Source organism: Hyalella azteca, unplaced genomic scaffold (genome assembly GCF_000764305.2).
Source record: "Hyalella azteca isolate HAZT.00-mixed unplaced genomic scaffold, Hazt_2.0.2 contig15239, whole genome shotgun sequence".
NCBI classification, from domain to species: domain Eukaryota; kingdom Metazoa; phylum Arthropoda; class Malacostraca; order Amphipoda; family Hyalellidae; genus Hyalella; species Hyalella azteca.
This window is the reverse complement of record NW_025945096.1, coordinates 185,276-199,840: the sequence shown is the minus strand read 5'-3', so window position 1 is coordinate 199,840 and position 14,565 is coordinate 185,276. Positions and strand designations below refer to the sequence as shown.

The 14,565-nt window shown below is 40.8% G+C and overlaps 1 protein-coding gene across 1 annotated transcript; it reads right to left on the bottom strand.

The window, feature by feature from the left end:
* Window positions 1–277: 277 nt before the first annotated feature.
* LOC108678413 (protein strawberry notch homolog 1) lies at window positions 278–14,291 on the bottom strand. The gene is made up of 16 exons (XM_018166828.2): window positions 14,094–14,291; window positions 12,897–13,603; window positions 12,607–12,757; window positions 12,126–12,230; window positions 11,371–11,514; window positions 10,889–11,002; window positions 9,376–10,602; window positions 8,812–8,925; window positions 8,345–8,404; window positions 6,574–6,621; window positions 6,097–6,263; window positions 5,486–5,717; window positions 5,129–5,293; window positions 4,580–4,692; window positions 3,319–4,330; window positions 278–3,046 (listed from the first exon to the last, which is right to left on the bottom strand). The coding sequence occupies exons 1-16, from the start codon at window positions 14,203–14,205 to the stop codon at window positions 2,892–2,894; spliced, it is 4,626 nt and encodes a 1,541-aa protein (XP_018022317.1). The 5' UTR covers window positions 14,206–14,291; the 3' UTR covers window positions 278–2,891.
* Window positions 14,292–14,565: the final 274 nt, after the last annotated feature.

Genomic DNA, 14,565 nt, shown 5'->3' with positions numbered 1-14,565 from the left:
GAATCGGCGAGGAGGCCGGGCGGTTAAGCACAGCAGAATTGAAGCAGTGAATTGCGAGTTCGAGACTCGCAACAAGCTGTGGATGTTCTGCGATGTTAAGAATCGGCGACAGGCCTACGGCCTAATAAACGCTGAAACCGCTATTATTATTATTATATTATTATCTCAGTTGTACAATTCTGAGTAAGTTAAAAGTTTGCCCCGAAGATCGAATTACCATGTTGAAATTTTTCGAGAAAAGTAGGAAGGAGAAGGACCAGAAGGAGTATAAAGTTCATTAATTTACAGTAAACTTGTATTAGATATTTTCATAGAGATCATCACTTACACGTTTACCGTTTTGTTAAACTAACAACAAATGCGACATAACCAGCCTACTGTAATAGGGACGAAACGAAAATTTGATACAGCGTAGTAGCGGTTGATCAACAAATGAACTGGCTCTATACACGACGCATAAGCTGAGAACAGCAATCCATTGAAAGAGTTCAATTAGATCGGATTCGAATCAAATTTGAGGCCGGCCAGGTTAGAGCTTTAGATTGTATGACAGTCGATACAGATCCAGTCAGACACGACGATATGCTCTTAATTTGTTGACGGTCGTTAAACTGGTAACTCTGATACGACCGATGGGGTTCAGATGCAATCCATTTGGGATTCCTGCAGCCAATACTGAAGATATTTTTCGACCTTCAACAGCGGTCATATGAGTGGTTCGTTTGATAAAAGACAGAAAATTAATAGCATATCGTCGTATGTGACTCGATGTTAGTAGAGACTGCCAGCCAGTATAGAATGCATCGTCAGGATTCACGTATTCCATCAGTAAAATATCATGAAGCTAGTCGAGCCAAATCAGCGCCCTTTCTGGAAGACCAATGGGCGGTGCGAGAAAAGTAAATCTAGCACCGAGTCGCCCATCAAGTCCATTCGAAAAATTTTTACCAATAGCAAGAGAACCCAAATGGATCATCCCGGAGAGGGACTTTCAGCCTTCAAAATATTGGGAGCGCAGTTAACGCTAAGAAATCTACGTTCGAGAAGCGAGGATAGTTGCAGGCACTTCAAGGTCTGTAATTTTGGTAAGCAGGCGTTCAAAAGTACAGGTGTCACGAGAAGCCTTAACATAAAGCTTTCAACTATTACTCTCGTGAAAAAATTCTTGAAAAACATCAAAATTTGATTATTGGTTGGCAATAGAAGAAAAATGTCCAACCATAAAAAATGTAAATTTGTTCACAAGGGCTGAAAAATGCTTTTCAAATCTCACGAGGAACTGATAGTTTCAATACAACGTCTGCTCACATGGAAGCCATCAACAAAAATTTCATAAATAACCTGAGTAACATCTGACCCAAGCGATTTGTGACCGCTCTTTTAACTTCATGCCAATAATTTCAGTTCGTTATACTTCAAACATCAGTGCAACATAAACGTCGCCAAAGAGTAATAATCTACATGCCTGCTTTACAATTTTTTGCATAAGAATTCCCACCCAACAGTACATAAATGTTCGAAAAAAAGTCCATTTATTTTAAGCCTCAGTAAATTATAATGAGAAAATAACATAATATGACTAATGCAGGAACGACCATCGAGAGAAAAATCGTTGTCAGGCACTTGAAAGGTACAAGCAAAAAAAAGGTACAAAAAAAGTAAAGCTTTTGAAAGGTACAAAAGCATCAAACCAAAAAGGTTAAAAAAAGGACATAATATCGAGATCCACAGAGCCCTGATGACGCACACGCGGCGTTCTCAAGCGTTATGCTTGGTAGTAACACTACGTACATCACCCAGGGAAGATTATTACGTGAACATTTCGAACAACTTATCCTGGATATCCAAGACGCAGAAGAAATAACAAAGCGAAGGGTACACATTTATAAAAAAGGAACATAATTAAATTACTTAAAACTGTTAGGAATGAAACCCACTCGCATTTGAATCGCGTCACCATCTTTGATGGTATCCAAGTATAAAATGGAAAAAGAAAACTAATTCGGTAAGATCATGAAGACAATAGACCAGACATTTATCAACGTCCTCAACTGACAGCTATGTGTATATATCAGTAAAAACCGCAGACAAAACTAGACATTACCTTGCGAGAACAATGAGTTTTGAAGTATAATGCGAAAAATTACGAAGTAAATATATATTTGTAACACATAACTTGTACTGTAGTGAGTCAGTTAAAAATGACTCAAACACACGGAACTTGTAACAAACGAAACGCAATTTTTCTAATGTAATCCTTTAGAAATTTTAAGATATGGACATTGACAAAACTTGAGTCAATTAAATAGCAAAACTTAGTTTTACAAATGGCTTCAGTATGAAAAGTTTGAATCATATTTCTTCCTGGTCCAATACGAAGAAATAGAAAGTTAACCACTGAACTTCCTCTTCAAAGGAAATTCAAGACATATACCCAAAATTCACGTTGAATGCTACTTTGGCCAGACGTAAAGTTATTGTTTTCAAACAGCGACAAAAATCTGCTGACAGCAAAAGAGCAACTGTTTTCCAATAGTAGCATTCATCCAAGACCATACATGTATCAAAATTATAGTTAGGTTGGTCGATGCCTTTACTGCGATCACAAAAACAATGAGAATATTCTAAATAAATATCACGCGTACGTCATCAAAATATGAGAATGACAGAAAAAGTAGAAATAAACGTGAAACATACACCCTTGTCTCAAAAATAGGTAGATTCCTCACAATAAATTAATCCACTAAACTGCGAGTCTAGTTGAAGGTTGTAAACTCTTCACAACAAATAACGAACTTTACTGATAACTATAAATTAAATATCACAAGTGGACAGGGAACAATTCCCTCTTCAAGTCAAGACACTAACAGAGACTAGGCTTCAATGCAAGGTCACGATAACATGATGATGTCATCGTCATCATCCTCTACCGGAACGTTCTCGAAGAAATTTGGCAAAGAACTCTTCTTGGTTTTCTCGTCAGATGAGTACTTGGCGTGCAGAAAATCGTAGACTTTCTTTGCCATGTTGTTCGGGATCAAAGTGCCTGAAATGTGGATATTTCGTTAATGCCAACGCCTAAATATTCAAATGAAATAAAGGACATTTGAATCAACGAGATTCCATGTTCAACCAACACGAAATTCAATAGCAAATAATTACATAGAGAATATCTGCAAAATAATATGAAGTTATGTCAGTTTTACTGCAAAAAATAGATGTCATTCTTGATGAGAAACAGAGTATACTACAGAGAATAATAAATAGTGACAGAGAATGCTCGAGTACCATAACCCTGACGGTCACAGAAACACTCACCGACGTATTTCAGCTTATCTGAGGTCTGGAAGCGCACGACTTGAAGTCTGTGAAGTTGCGAGTTCAGAGGATCATTGATAAGTAGATTTTCAATTTCACTCCACACGCTGAGAACTGAACCACAAAGAACGTGGTAGGTGCGTGTGCGCTGACCGTAGTCACACTTGAGTCCGCGTGCAGCCTTCGTACACGAGCCAGTCCAGAAGACGTGCGAGCATGTCGTCGCCAGAGTCGTGTACTGTTCCTCCCAGAACCGCCGCGCCATCTCAGGTGACGTTACTTCGAACTTTAACAGAAGGTCAGAGTAACGCTTCTGTTTCGAGAGTATGCCCAGGTTGGGCTTGTAGATACTGTACAGTTGTTCAGACTTAGGTCGCTTTGTGTTAGAAATGGCAGGGTCAAGCACAGCAAGAAGTACGGCTTTGCGCGCCTTCACCACTTTCTTGCTGAGGTAAAATCCTTCTTCGTGCTGGAATAATTCATCTGCTTTGTTTCTAGCTTGAACCCAGTTCATGCCTCTTTCTACTTGCAACTGATGCAGAGATATACTGCCTACGCCAGTCGAGTGCTGACACGACCATTTCTCAACTTTGATCACCTTGCACGAGTCAGAACCGACACAGAGATCTAAAATACCCGTATCGTATTTGCCGGCCTTCTTGGCCTGGGTTGTTATGGCGGTGAGTGTGTTGGTGAAGCAGTGGAACAGCGCGTTTTGAATGTCCACGGGAACGCCTAATATTCTGTTCAGGAACTTGGAAACATTTGTAGCATCTTTATCAAGACAGTAGTTTCCTCGAGAATCCTTAGTGCAAAGGCCGCAGCCAACCAAAGATTCCTTGACATCAGCGAAGAAGTCTCCAGGGAAGTTGGGAGGTGCGATGCGGGGGTCGGAATGCATGACGGCGCTCAGTGTTCGCTCCAGAGCATCACGGCCGTAAGAATTATCAACATTGAAGCTTGAGAGATCCCTGGTGTCAGCCGTCCGTCTGTCGCCGTGGGTCAAGGCGCCCTGGTGGCACATATAACCAAGTGAGAACTGTCCCAGTCAGTAACAATCACAATTCTACAATTCAAGAATGTTCACAAGTTAAGCGCAACGGATTCTACTTCAACTCAGATGGTGCGGTTGGCGCTCCACTTTAAACAAACAAAACACACACTCTTCTGGCACAATAAAACGTGATTCCTTTCCCACAACACAAATAATAGGAATTTCCATTTGCGTTGCAGTGCCGTGTCATCACTGCGACAAACTTACCATGCTTTCGAGTCTCTTGGCAACAATGGAGGCAAACCTCCTCTCTCCTGCCAGTTCCGAAATGAGGAAGACATACTCGGGCGCGTTCACCTGGTTACTTCGATGAGTTCGGCCTGGTGAGAAATGAAAGTGGGGTCTACATTGAAGCTTATCATACTAATCTTTGATGAGAACAATACTATGACATGTGACAAATCATGCAAACATAATTTATCAAATGTGATGCTCTCCAGTCACTCCGGGAAAGTTAAAGTCTATCAATCGTACTTAAACGATTGCTGATTGCTAAAAAACGTCCCTATTCCTCAATAAAGTCATTTTTCTTTCCGAAAGATTTCCTTCCCCAAAGCGGAGAAGTACTAGTGAATTGAATCAAAGTAGATTATGAATGCCTACATCACAGCTAGCATTTTAAAATTTCATTTGAAAAGCTAGTAGACTTACAGTACATCTAAGTGCACGCAAAAATTTCTGCAGAATATTCGTAGAGTACAGACCAACGTGGAATGTACTAATCAAAATAATAACGAAGACTGACAGGGAACTGACCGAACTGCTGAATGGCGCGGTCGGCGGACCAGGGCAGCTCGAGGGTTATGTGCACGCGGCGCCGCTGGTTGCGGACGCGGACGTCGCTGTGCAATGAGATGCCCGAGCTTGCGGCCTCCGAGATGATAGCAACTTTCTTCTCGTCGTTAAGGAAACGTTCTTTTTCTGCGGCGGTAAATGAAGATAAATTAAAAAAACACGGTTTTTTCAAATGTATAAAAGATCCAAGACCAAACGTTTCAAGTAACCAATTACAAGAAGAAATTATGATGTTAGACCGTGAAACGCGACATCAGTGTAATGGAGTCCATAATAATCTACAAGCAAAGTGAAGTGCAAACTATTCAAATTACTCGCCTTTGAAGTTGAGCAGGTCGTTAACCTCGCCCTCAGCACGAGCCTCGCACAGAATATTGCCAGACTCAGATTGGACGAGCCTCTTCTTCCTGCCCGTCATCTCGGCCACGTACTCCGGCCCTCCCAGCTGGTCCACGAGATGGTCTAGCGTGTTGGGAGGAAGGCGCTTGCCGAGGCCTTTAATTTGACGCAGTAAGTTGTTGCGTAGCTCCCGGGCTCGGTCTATTGCAACCTGAAATATCAAGGCAAATCGAAGATTATAACCAATAACCCGGCACCAGAACTAAGCATTTTTAGCAGATGGTACAACTGTGTACGTTATTTACAACACTCAAGCAAGCTGCCGTTAAGACTACGAATACCGAGCCCATTTGAATGAAAGGAAACTATTCCCGTAAACCAATTCAAGTAACAACTGATGTAACAAACGAAGTCTATTAGTATTGGTTAGATTAATTCCACTTTCACTTCAAGCCAAAATTATTACGAGATAAGGCAGTACAAAAAATGAATTCACTATCATAGAATCGTGATCTCATTTCGTGTCAAGGAAGATAGAATTATCATCAATCTTCTCAGGTTCGAGAATTATTTAAGAGGAGAAAACTAGCCTGGAAGTTGGGGGATGTGTCTGTGGGAGTGGCTGTGGGAGGGGCGGGAGACGCGCGAGCAGGGCGGCTACCAGCCAAGGCAGACTTGGTGAGCAGCGCGTTGAAGAAGTTGTCTTCTGATGGCTCAGTGTTGCGCTCAAAACGAGACGTCAGCAGGTCCAGTTCAGCTGAACAAACATACGTAAATGATTAAAATTCACTTCGTTCTACACACGAACAAAACTGCAACTAAATAAAAAATAATTAGATAGGCCGTCTAAAATTTACATAATTTTAATCAAATAGAGAACAGTAAAAGGATACTCGTATGTGAAATTAACTTGACTATTTCGTCATTATCCAAATTTAGAGCTTCAAGCAGAAATAAGCCAAACGCATATAATGCATAGCAATGGAACATGAATGGATGCCAAACAGACAAATAGAAGCAATAACCGCTACGTAAAATTAGGTAAGTTAAAGTGCAGCATCCCTCACCATCATCAATGGAAGCGTCGGAGTCATATCCTTGCGAGTCCTCATTATCTGAAGAGAATAAAGTTGAGCTTGGTCATAACGCACAGTGATAATGCTTTATCGTGGTGCATATAATGGGTCCAGAAATTTACCACCTAAATATACAGGGGTTAGAAAAAATAAGGGAAACACCCGAAAAATCCACAAAATATGTATTAGTATGGCGTAGGTCCTCCTTTTGCGGCAATTACAGCCTCAATTCCAAAGAAATGTCAACCCATTCTTCAGTTAAAAATCCCTCCAACTAATTTAAAAACGATTGCGGCGGGAATGGACTTCTGACTTGCATCTCTATAATCAATAATAAATGCTCGATAATTTTCAGGTCTGGTGATTTTGGTGGCCAAATGAGACGCTCAACTTAATTAGAATGTTCCTCGTGCCATTTTTTACAATTCCAGCTGTATGGATCGGGGCATTATCATCTTGAAAGAAGCCGTTCCCCTCCGGAAATAGTCCTTCAACCATGGGATGAACTTGGTCCTCCAAAATCCCTAAATAGTCACGGCTGTTGACTCTTCCATGAAGATAAATCATTGGTCCACCGGATTTCCAAGAAATAGCACCCCAAAAAATCACAGATCCCAGCCATGTTTTACGGTTGGGAGGAGGCATCGGGATTAAATGACTCTTTTGGCTGTCTCGAAACGGAAACTGGGCCAGAGGTTGAAATAAGGTAAACGATGATTCGTCAGAGAAAAATCACATTTTTCCACTGCTCGAGGGACCAATTCCGGAGGTTTTTACACCACTTAAAACGTTTTGAAGCATTTGTATTTGAAACCAGAGATTTTCTAATTGCAGCTCTTCCATAGAATGCAGATCTGTTCAGCTCTTGGCGGACAGTCTTTATGGAAACTGGATTTTGCGAAGTCCGCAGTAAACTGGATTCTATTGAGGTCTGCAGTAATTTCAACAGCCGTGATCTTTTGATTGTCCCTCACAATTCGATTTAGGTACCGACGGTCTCTCTCAGACAACTTCGACTTTCGGCCAGACCTAAGCTTTGCTGAGGACGTTTTTCCTTCTCTTTCAGAAGCAGTCACTACTTTTGAGACATTATCTCTAGAAACGTCAAGCCTTCGGGAAGTTTATGTCACACTAGCACCTGCCATACGGCATCAACAATTTGACCTCTTTGAAAGTCAGAGAAGTATGCCATCTACAGGTTAGGTTATAGACATAAAATTGTACTAAAACATCTGTGCAAGGATAAAATATCAGTAAGCAGCACCAATAAACAGTAAAACATAATACGTCACGTTTTCATTGTTGATAATAAGTTAAAATTAAAATGTCAGGCGTTTCCCCTATTTTGTCCAATCCCTTTATATCTCGGCATTTATATAAATGGCAACAAATAACTTCCGTCAATGCCACTTAAAGTCGCCACTCGTCAGAAACTGTACATACCTCGCTCGCCGCTCGTCAATAAAAGCCGCATAATACTGGACAGAACTGCCATTTGTTGGGCCCGATACCACATAATAACTACAAACATTTAGATTGCGCTAGAAAGACGTGGTTCAGGTTCGTTAACAAAATAGATTGTTTCTATAGCAGGCCGGCGACTTAAGTGCCACTGACGACGTTATCAGCATTGACGGTAGCCGTTCTTTGCCGAAAGATTGTTAAGGGTGACAATTATTTCGTCGCAGTCGGCAATTGGCATCATATATACCATATGTACATGTAAGCAGATAAGTAGCACTCTAGCATCCTGGCATCTCACCCAAAACTGCAGCCAGGCCGGTGCGAGTTCGCTTCTTGCTCCTCTTGCCGTCACCGCCGTCTGAATGGAGAAACGTGGCTCAAAAAAATCACATTGAGACTAAATTCCACAAAATAAATAACGCTACACCAAGATTGTAAATTGAACTATGGAGCAGCTTTTCGTGTTCTACACGAAAAAAAAGATAAAACTTATCAAAATTATGGACTGGCAAACCTAAATAAAATTAAGTTCGCCATTAAATTCTAGATATCAAGTGCAAATTTACTCTCAGACTCTGCATTCGTCTACCATTATTATTACGCCCACGAGCAAGCAATTGGCGTCATTTACGTGTAAGTCTCGCTGTACAAACCGAACTAATAAAGTCACACACACCTTCCTCTCTTATATACAGTCACACACATTTTCCTCTCTTATATACAGTCACACACACACATCCCTCTCTTATGTACAGTCACATGCACCTCTCTTTCTTTTCACGCCAGTCTGTGTCTTCTTGCGAGCGAGAGCTAAGATCTTCTCAACCCGCTCCGCGTTGCTGGCCGGGAAGTGCTTCTCAACCAGCATCTCCAGGACACCTGCGAGAACCGAATTAAAATTATTAAAAATATAACTCAGTACTCACTGCAGTGAGTGACAGAGAGCGCATTTTCTCGCCGACGAAAACTTGAGGTCACGGACGGACAGACGGACGGACATGGCGAGCACAATAGTGAATTTTTTCCATAAATGAGAAAATGCACTAAAAAGACACAGTTCATGAAAGAAGAAATATTATACTTTGGGAAGTGTCATTCCTTTAGCGTTTTTTACGATATTTAATTTGAAATAAAATTGTTCGTCAAATTCTTTCTTTAGGCAAAAGAAAATACAGTCAAATTCTGAGTATTTATACCAACAAACGTACTTAAGTGCACCTATATTGGCTGGAATAAATTTGAAAACAGAAACATTGATGAAAAGCCAGTGCCAATGCATTGTTAACTTATTACTGCACTGCTAACAAAAATACTTTTCGACGATCTCACCTTTGGCCGACGACACAAACTCATTGAGTTCGAAGTCTTCTTTCTCAAGCTGCTCTTGCGTGCGAGCTTCGCCTGTAGACTGCAAGCCAATAACGACACAGCGGCCGTGCTTGAGAGACTCGCATGTGAGCTTGACAGCGGCATCAACTTTGGATGCTATGCACATGTACTTGAAGAAGCGTTGATGCGCTGACCAGAACTGGCCCCACATGGTCTTGATGGCGTTGGCTTCGGAGGTGAGAAGATCAGCTGCTTCAGTGAAGCTCTGTTTAGCGCGCACCCAGAGACGCACAGAGTCATTGTACAGAGCCTTAAACTCGCTCGTGAGAGGAGCTTCTTCTATTCTGAAGCTCACGCCTGCGAAGCTCAGTTGTCTGGCAATGTACATGCCACGTAACTTCATATCCATGGCTACGAGTTCCATGGCACCGACACCGCGCTTCTCTATTGTAGATATAAAGTCAGGAAAATTCTTGAACGGCGTACCTACACCCCAGAGCCCCAGGCGCACCATATAAGCCATGTTCTTAGGCTCAGATGCTCCAGTGGCAGATGCGTACACGATGCGGGCTAACGGTAATTTGTTCTGCAGCTTGAGGACAGTCAGGCCTGTTTTAGTTGGCTTGCCCGACTCGACAGGACACAAGTTTTTTGCTCGGTGGCACTCGTCAAATATGATGCAGCCATCAAAATTAGGCCCGCACCAGTCTAGAATTTGCTTCAGACGTGTGTTGTACTTGCCAAAGGATGACGACTCCCCGATGAGTGCGGAATAGGTGGCAAAGAGAACTCCTTTGGTAATATTGTTGTTCTCTTGAGAGTTGATCGCTGCATACTTAGTTTTACTCAGAAATCTCACTTTAATTTTGTTGGCACCTATGTCCGCAAGATCGCGCTCTGCATCGTACTTGAGGTCATTACAGGAGCTCACCCAGATGGCCTTCTTGCGTTTCCTCTTGTAATTGTCGTAGATGATACCAGCAATTGTCCTGCCTTTGCCTACACCAGCACCATCCCCTATGAGGAAACCTGCTCGGCTGCCATCAGGCAGAAAACACTCGTGTTTCTGGCCCACGTAAGTGATGGTCTCGAGCTGCAGACAAGACAGCTTGCCCTTCATGACGGTTTCTTCAGGCATCTTGATGCGGTAAGTGATGTCAGGAGGCTCCACGGACGCCATTGAGGCAGACTCTACCACTGGGTCAGGATGAGCCCGGCCGATTTTCACTGTTAATGAATAATTAATGATCATTAGTACACTCAGCAAGCATACCGAACATTAGATTTTCCATAGCATTTTAGTTGTGATTTTATGAATAACCAATTACTAGCAAGCTGAGTCTAATAACAAGCATCCAAAATTGTAAAAATCCAATGAATCACAATCATACTTTTATTTCAATAATCGCCGACAAATATATGCCATTCAAGTCAAACATTTACACACATTTTGGGATAAAATACCCTACAACCAACGATCAGCCTTCAGTTCAGAACCAGACAAATTACTCACGTTTAGAGAGGCTGTACTTGGCGTACGTTTCAGCGATGCCCATGGCGTTGTCATCTTCTTCCAAGTCGTCCATCTGCAGCTGAACAGCCGACTGCAAGGAGGCTGGGTTGGCAGCTGCATGAGGCAACACAAAATGCGTTAGAAAGGCACTGTAATACCAGGATCTGTGGAGAGAAATCCGTGACAAATAATCGAATTAGGTGTGACCACGCCCATGTCTGGATGCTGGTATTTCTTACAAAATTGATAGATACAAGGCAGGCATGGCAGAGGTTTAAATGAATGTGCCCAGACTCAATATACTGAGGCAGCCGTGGGTACTGTTAGCCCGCCAGCTGGTATTGATGTAATAATGAGGCAGCTATGCGTAATGCTAGCCCACCAGCTGGTGTTGATGTAATAATGAGGCACCTATATGTAATGCTAGCCCACCAGCTGGTGTTGATGTAATAATGAGGCAGCTATACGTAATGCTAGCCCACCAGCAGGGTGTCGAATATTGAAGGGGCCACTAGGGGTGAGGGTTGTAGCAGGGATACGCCGCACGATGGTGGTGCGACCATTCAACACGGTGCCGTTACTGCTGCCCTGGACCATGGAGGACCCCATGGCAGTGATCCGGGACACTGTCGGATCACAGATATTATATAATTAAAATGCACATTTTAACATATTACAAATGAAACATTATTCTTTCAAGGAATAACCTAAAGGCTTCAAGAAAATTCCTCTTTCAGAGGAATAGAAAGATAATAATTATATTAACATTATTTTATAACCCAAATGTAATTATACTTGAAAAAAATATGCAGTATTTCAAATTAGTCACAACTATGAAGTATTGTATTCTAAGAACAACTAGACCAAATTAATAGTCTGCTCATGTAGGCCACTAAAATCACATCTGTCCAAAAATTAAAGTTGTACAAAAAATTACAGTAAGAAAAGTATACTAACTAAAAAAACAGAAAAAAAACAAGTCAGAAATAATCTCTAAACATTTTGCAATCACACAAAAATCTTTTGCGGAGACTGAATTTTATTTGCAGGTTCATTATCAGAGCATGAATAGTTCTCAATTGAAAAAAAAAAATAGAACATTAGTCAAATCGATATATCAGAATTGAGAATTACCTATAATGGAATCTTTTAATCAAAATTTGAGAATTCTTGTACACCGAGATCTTGGGTACAAATATTATGAAAGAGGAGAGTTAAAAAATGTTAGTAAGCTCACAGCCGTTGGTGAGCTGAGGCCGCATCACAAACGCAGACGAGGTAGATGCCACACTCGTGCTAGCAGCGCTTGTGTCATTTGTTGAGCTCTCAAAGTCAAGGATCCCTGCAACACAAGCTCATTATATTAGAGTTACATAATTCCAGAAAGACCATCAAACAATTCAAGAAAATACTTGAACATCAAGTAGAATTTTACTTATTACCCACACAATGTTTATTTTTCTTTTCAGAACCATCTATAAATTTATGACATTTTTTGAAATAACGCTGCATAACACAACAATTTTAGCATTGCAATGGCCAGAAAAAGGAAAAGGTTAGTCCAAAATTCAGTGCAAATTAAATGAAAAAATCCTGACAGATGAGCCTTCTCTCTACTTGGTGTTCTATGTTTAACTTCAAATAAATTGCAGTCATACAGTCACAGGGTTTTTAAAAAATCAGGGGGTTTGTAATGTGCTCAAGATCTGTACACTGACCAGTGGACGACAGCACAGCACTCAAGAGGTCAGAACTCTGAGAGATGGCAGGTGCTGGTAGTGACACTTGCTGGCGCAGCACAGCAGGCGCATCAAGCATCACTCGCACAGACTTGGGAGTGGTTGTTTGACTTGTCACAGATGAGGCGGCCTGTACATATAATATGAGTAACATGAGCCTAGTAGATTTGAAATGGTGTTCTAACATCAAAATATTATGTCTCATTCACTGATAGGTGAAACATTGTCTATATTATAACCTTAGAAGTTATGAGAGGCATGAAGCATACCTGCAAGCTTGAGCTGGTGCTTGGTAGCCTAACAAAAGTAGTTTGTCCAGCATTGGTAACAATTTTCTTGACAATTACAGGGTTTGGAGTCCGGGCAATAAGCTGTGAAGGTCCAGGTGGAGTTGCCGCAGGTGTCACTGTTCGGAAACCTGTAGCAGCATTGCCAACAAGTTGGATAACCTTGCGGCCCTTGACAGGAGCAATGCTAGGGCGTACAATACTGACGCCGTTCTTGATGACTCCATTGTTAGGAGTGGTAGTTATAGCTCTGATGACTGTACCAATAGTTGGCTTATGGACACCATTCACAATAGGCATAGTATTCGCTCTAATGATTGGAGATGAACTTGATTGAACAACATTCCCATTAATCACAACTGAGTTGAAAACATTATTTGCATGTATAGTTGTTGCTGGAATATTACTTCTTATTGTATCATTTCTTTGTCCAACTCCATTAAGAGAATTAGAATTAAGAGACAAGTAATTTAAGGAGTTATTGTTGAGATTAACTGTAGACAGCCCATTTTCTTTGACAGGGATGAATTCAGCAGATTTATGGAATGAATAACCAGAAGAACTGACAGGAATGTGACCATTGCTGCCACTATTGGACACAGTGTTGATAGGGGTGATCTTTAGTACGTGTTGATTAGCAGCAGCAGCAGTTTGGGCCATTGTAACAGCACACACAGATGACACGCCAACTGTAATGAAAAGTTATTTTGAGAATACCTTTACTACCAAAAAGATACATAAGCTAAGATAAATATTTACCAGATTGATTCAGAAGACAGTGATAATGGCAAATGCTAGCATATTTCTTATAACAATGTGGAATGATAAACATTTGGCAGGTAACATACATCAAAACTTATCTCATCACAAAAACCCCACCAAATCCCTCAATTTGAGTTTATATGAGAAAGCTGCCCTTTAATAATCCCCAATCATCTGCAAATCATTCCATACAAAGAATACAACAATAATGCTGATAACCAGTGCTCATGATAGCCCAAAATTCACTTCAAATGATCAACACAATATAAAATAACAACATTTTACTTTAATAGCAGTATTATTCTTTAAGCTACTTGAATTATTAAAAATGCGTCATTATATCATGCCTGCATTTTTGGGCACTCATTTAGGTCATTTAGTTAGAAAATAAATTTTATAGCCAATAAATACACCCACCACTAGCCCGGGCAGTGAGACGAGCAAGTGACTCGGTCGGCAGTGGCATCAAGTCAGGATCATCTTTATCTTCATCAAAGTCACTAAAATCATCGTCATCAAGAACACTCATCCTGAAAAATCTATAATCACCTTTTCCTTCACTGGAATGTGATAGTAATTAATTAATACACTGTTTCAAAAATATAGCCACAAAACAATCTGTTCAGAAAATTTTTCTTAATGACCAAATTAGTGGACAATGATCACACTGAATCTAGGTTGATGAAATGATACAAGAATGAAAGATTAAAAATTATATCGATTTACTTGCTAATGAATAATGGAGTTTGTGCTGCATCAAAGAAGTGCCAGTCAAAATGAAACAAGCCCACAGTTACCTTTATAAATCAGCATTGTAGACATTTCATTACACAAATTAATTAAAAATGACTATAAAAAAGCCCAAATGACTTTAATTCTGAATAATTTT

What these genes read in the sequence shown, in the direction of transcription:
- LOC108678413 (XM_018166828.2), bottom strand. Translation starts at nt 14,205, where the DNA reads ATGAGTGTTCTTGATGACGATGATTTTAGTGACTTTGATGAAGATAAA. An exon ending in GCACCAGCTCAAGCTTGCAG is followed by an intron (nt 12,758 to 12,896) that starts GTATGCTTCATG and finishes TTATATGTACAG; the next exon opens with GCCGCCTCATCTGTGACAAG. An exon ending in CGGCCTGGCTGCAGTTTTGG is followed by an intron (nt 6,622 to 8,344) that starts GTGAGATGCCAG and finishes TATTCTCTTCAG; the next exon opens with ATAATGAGGACTCGCAAGGA.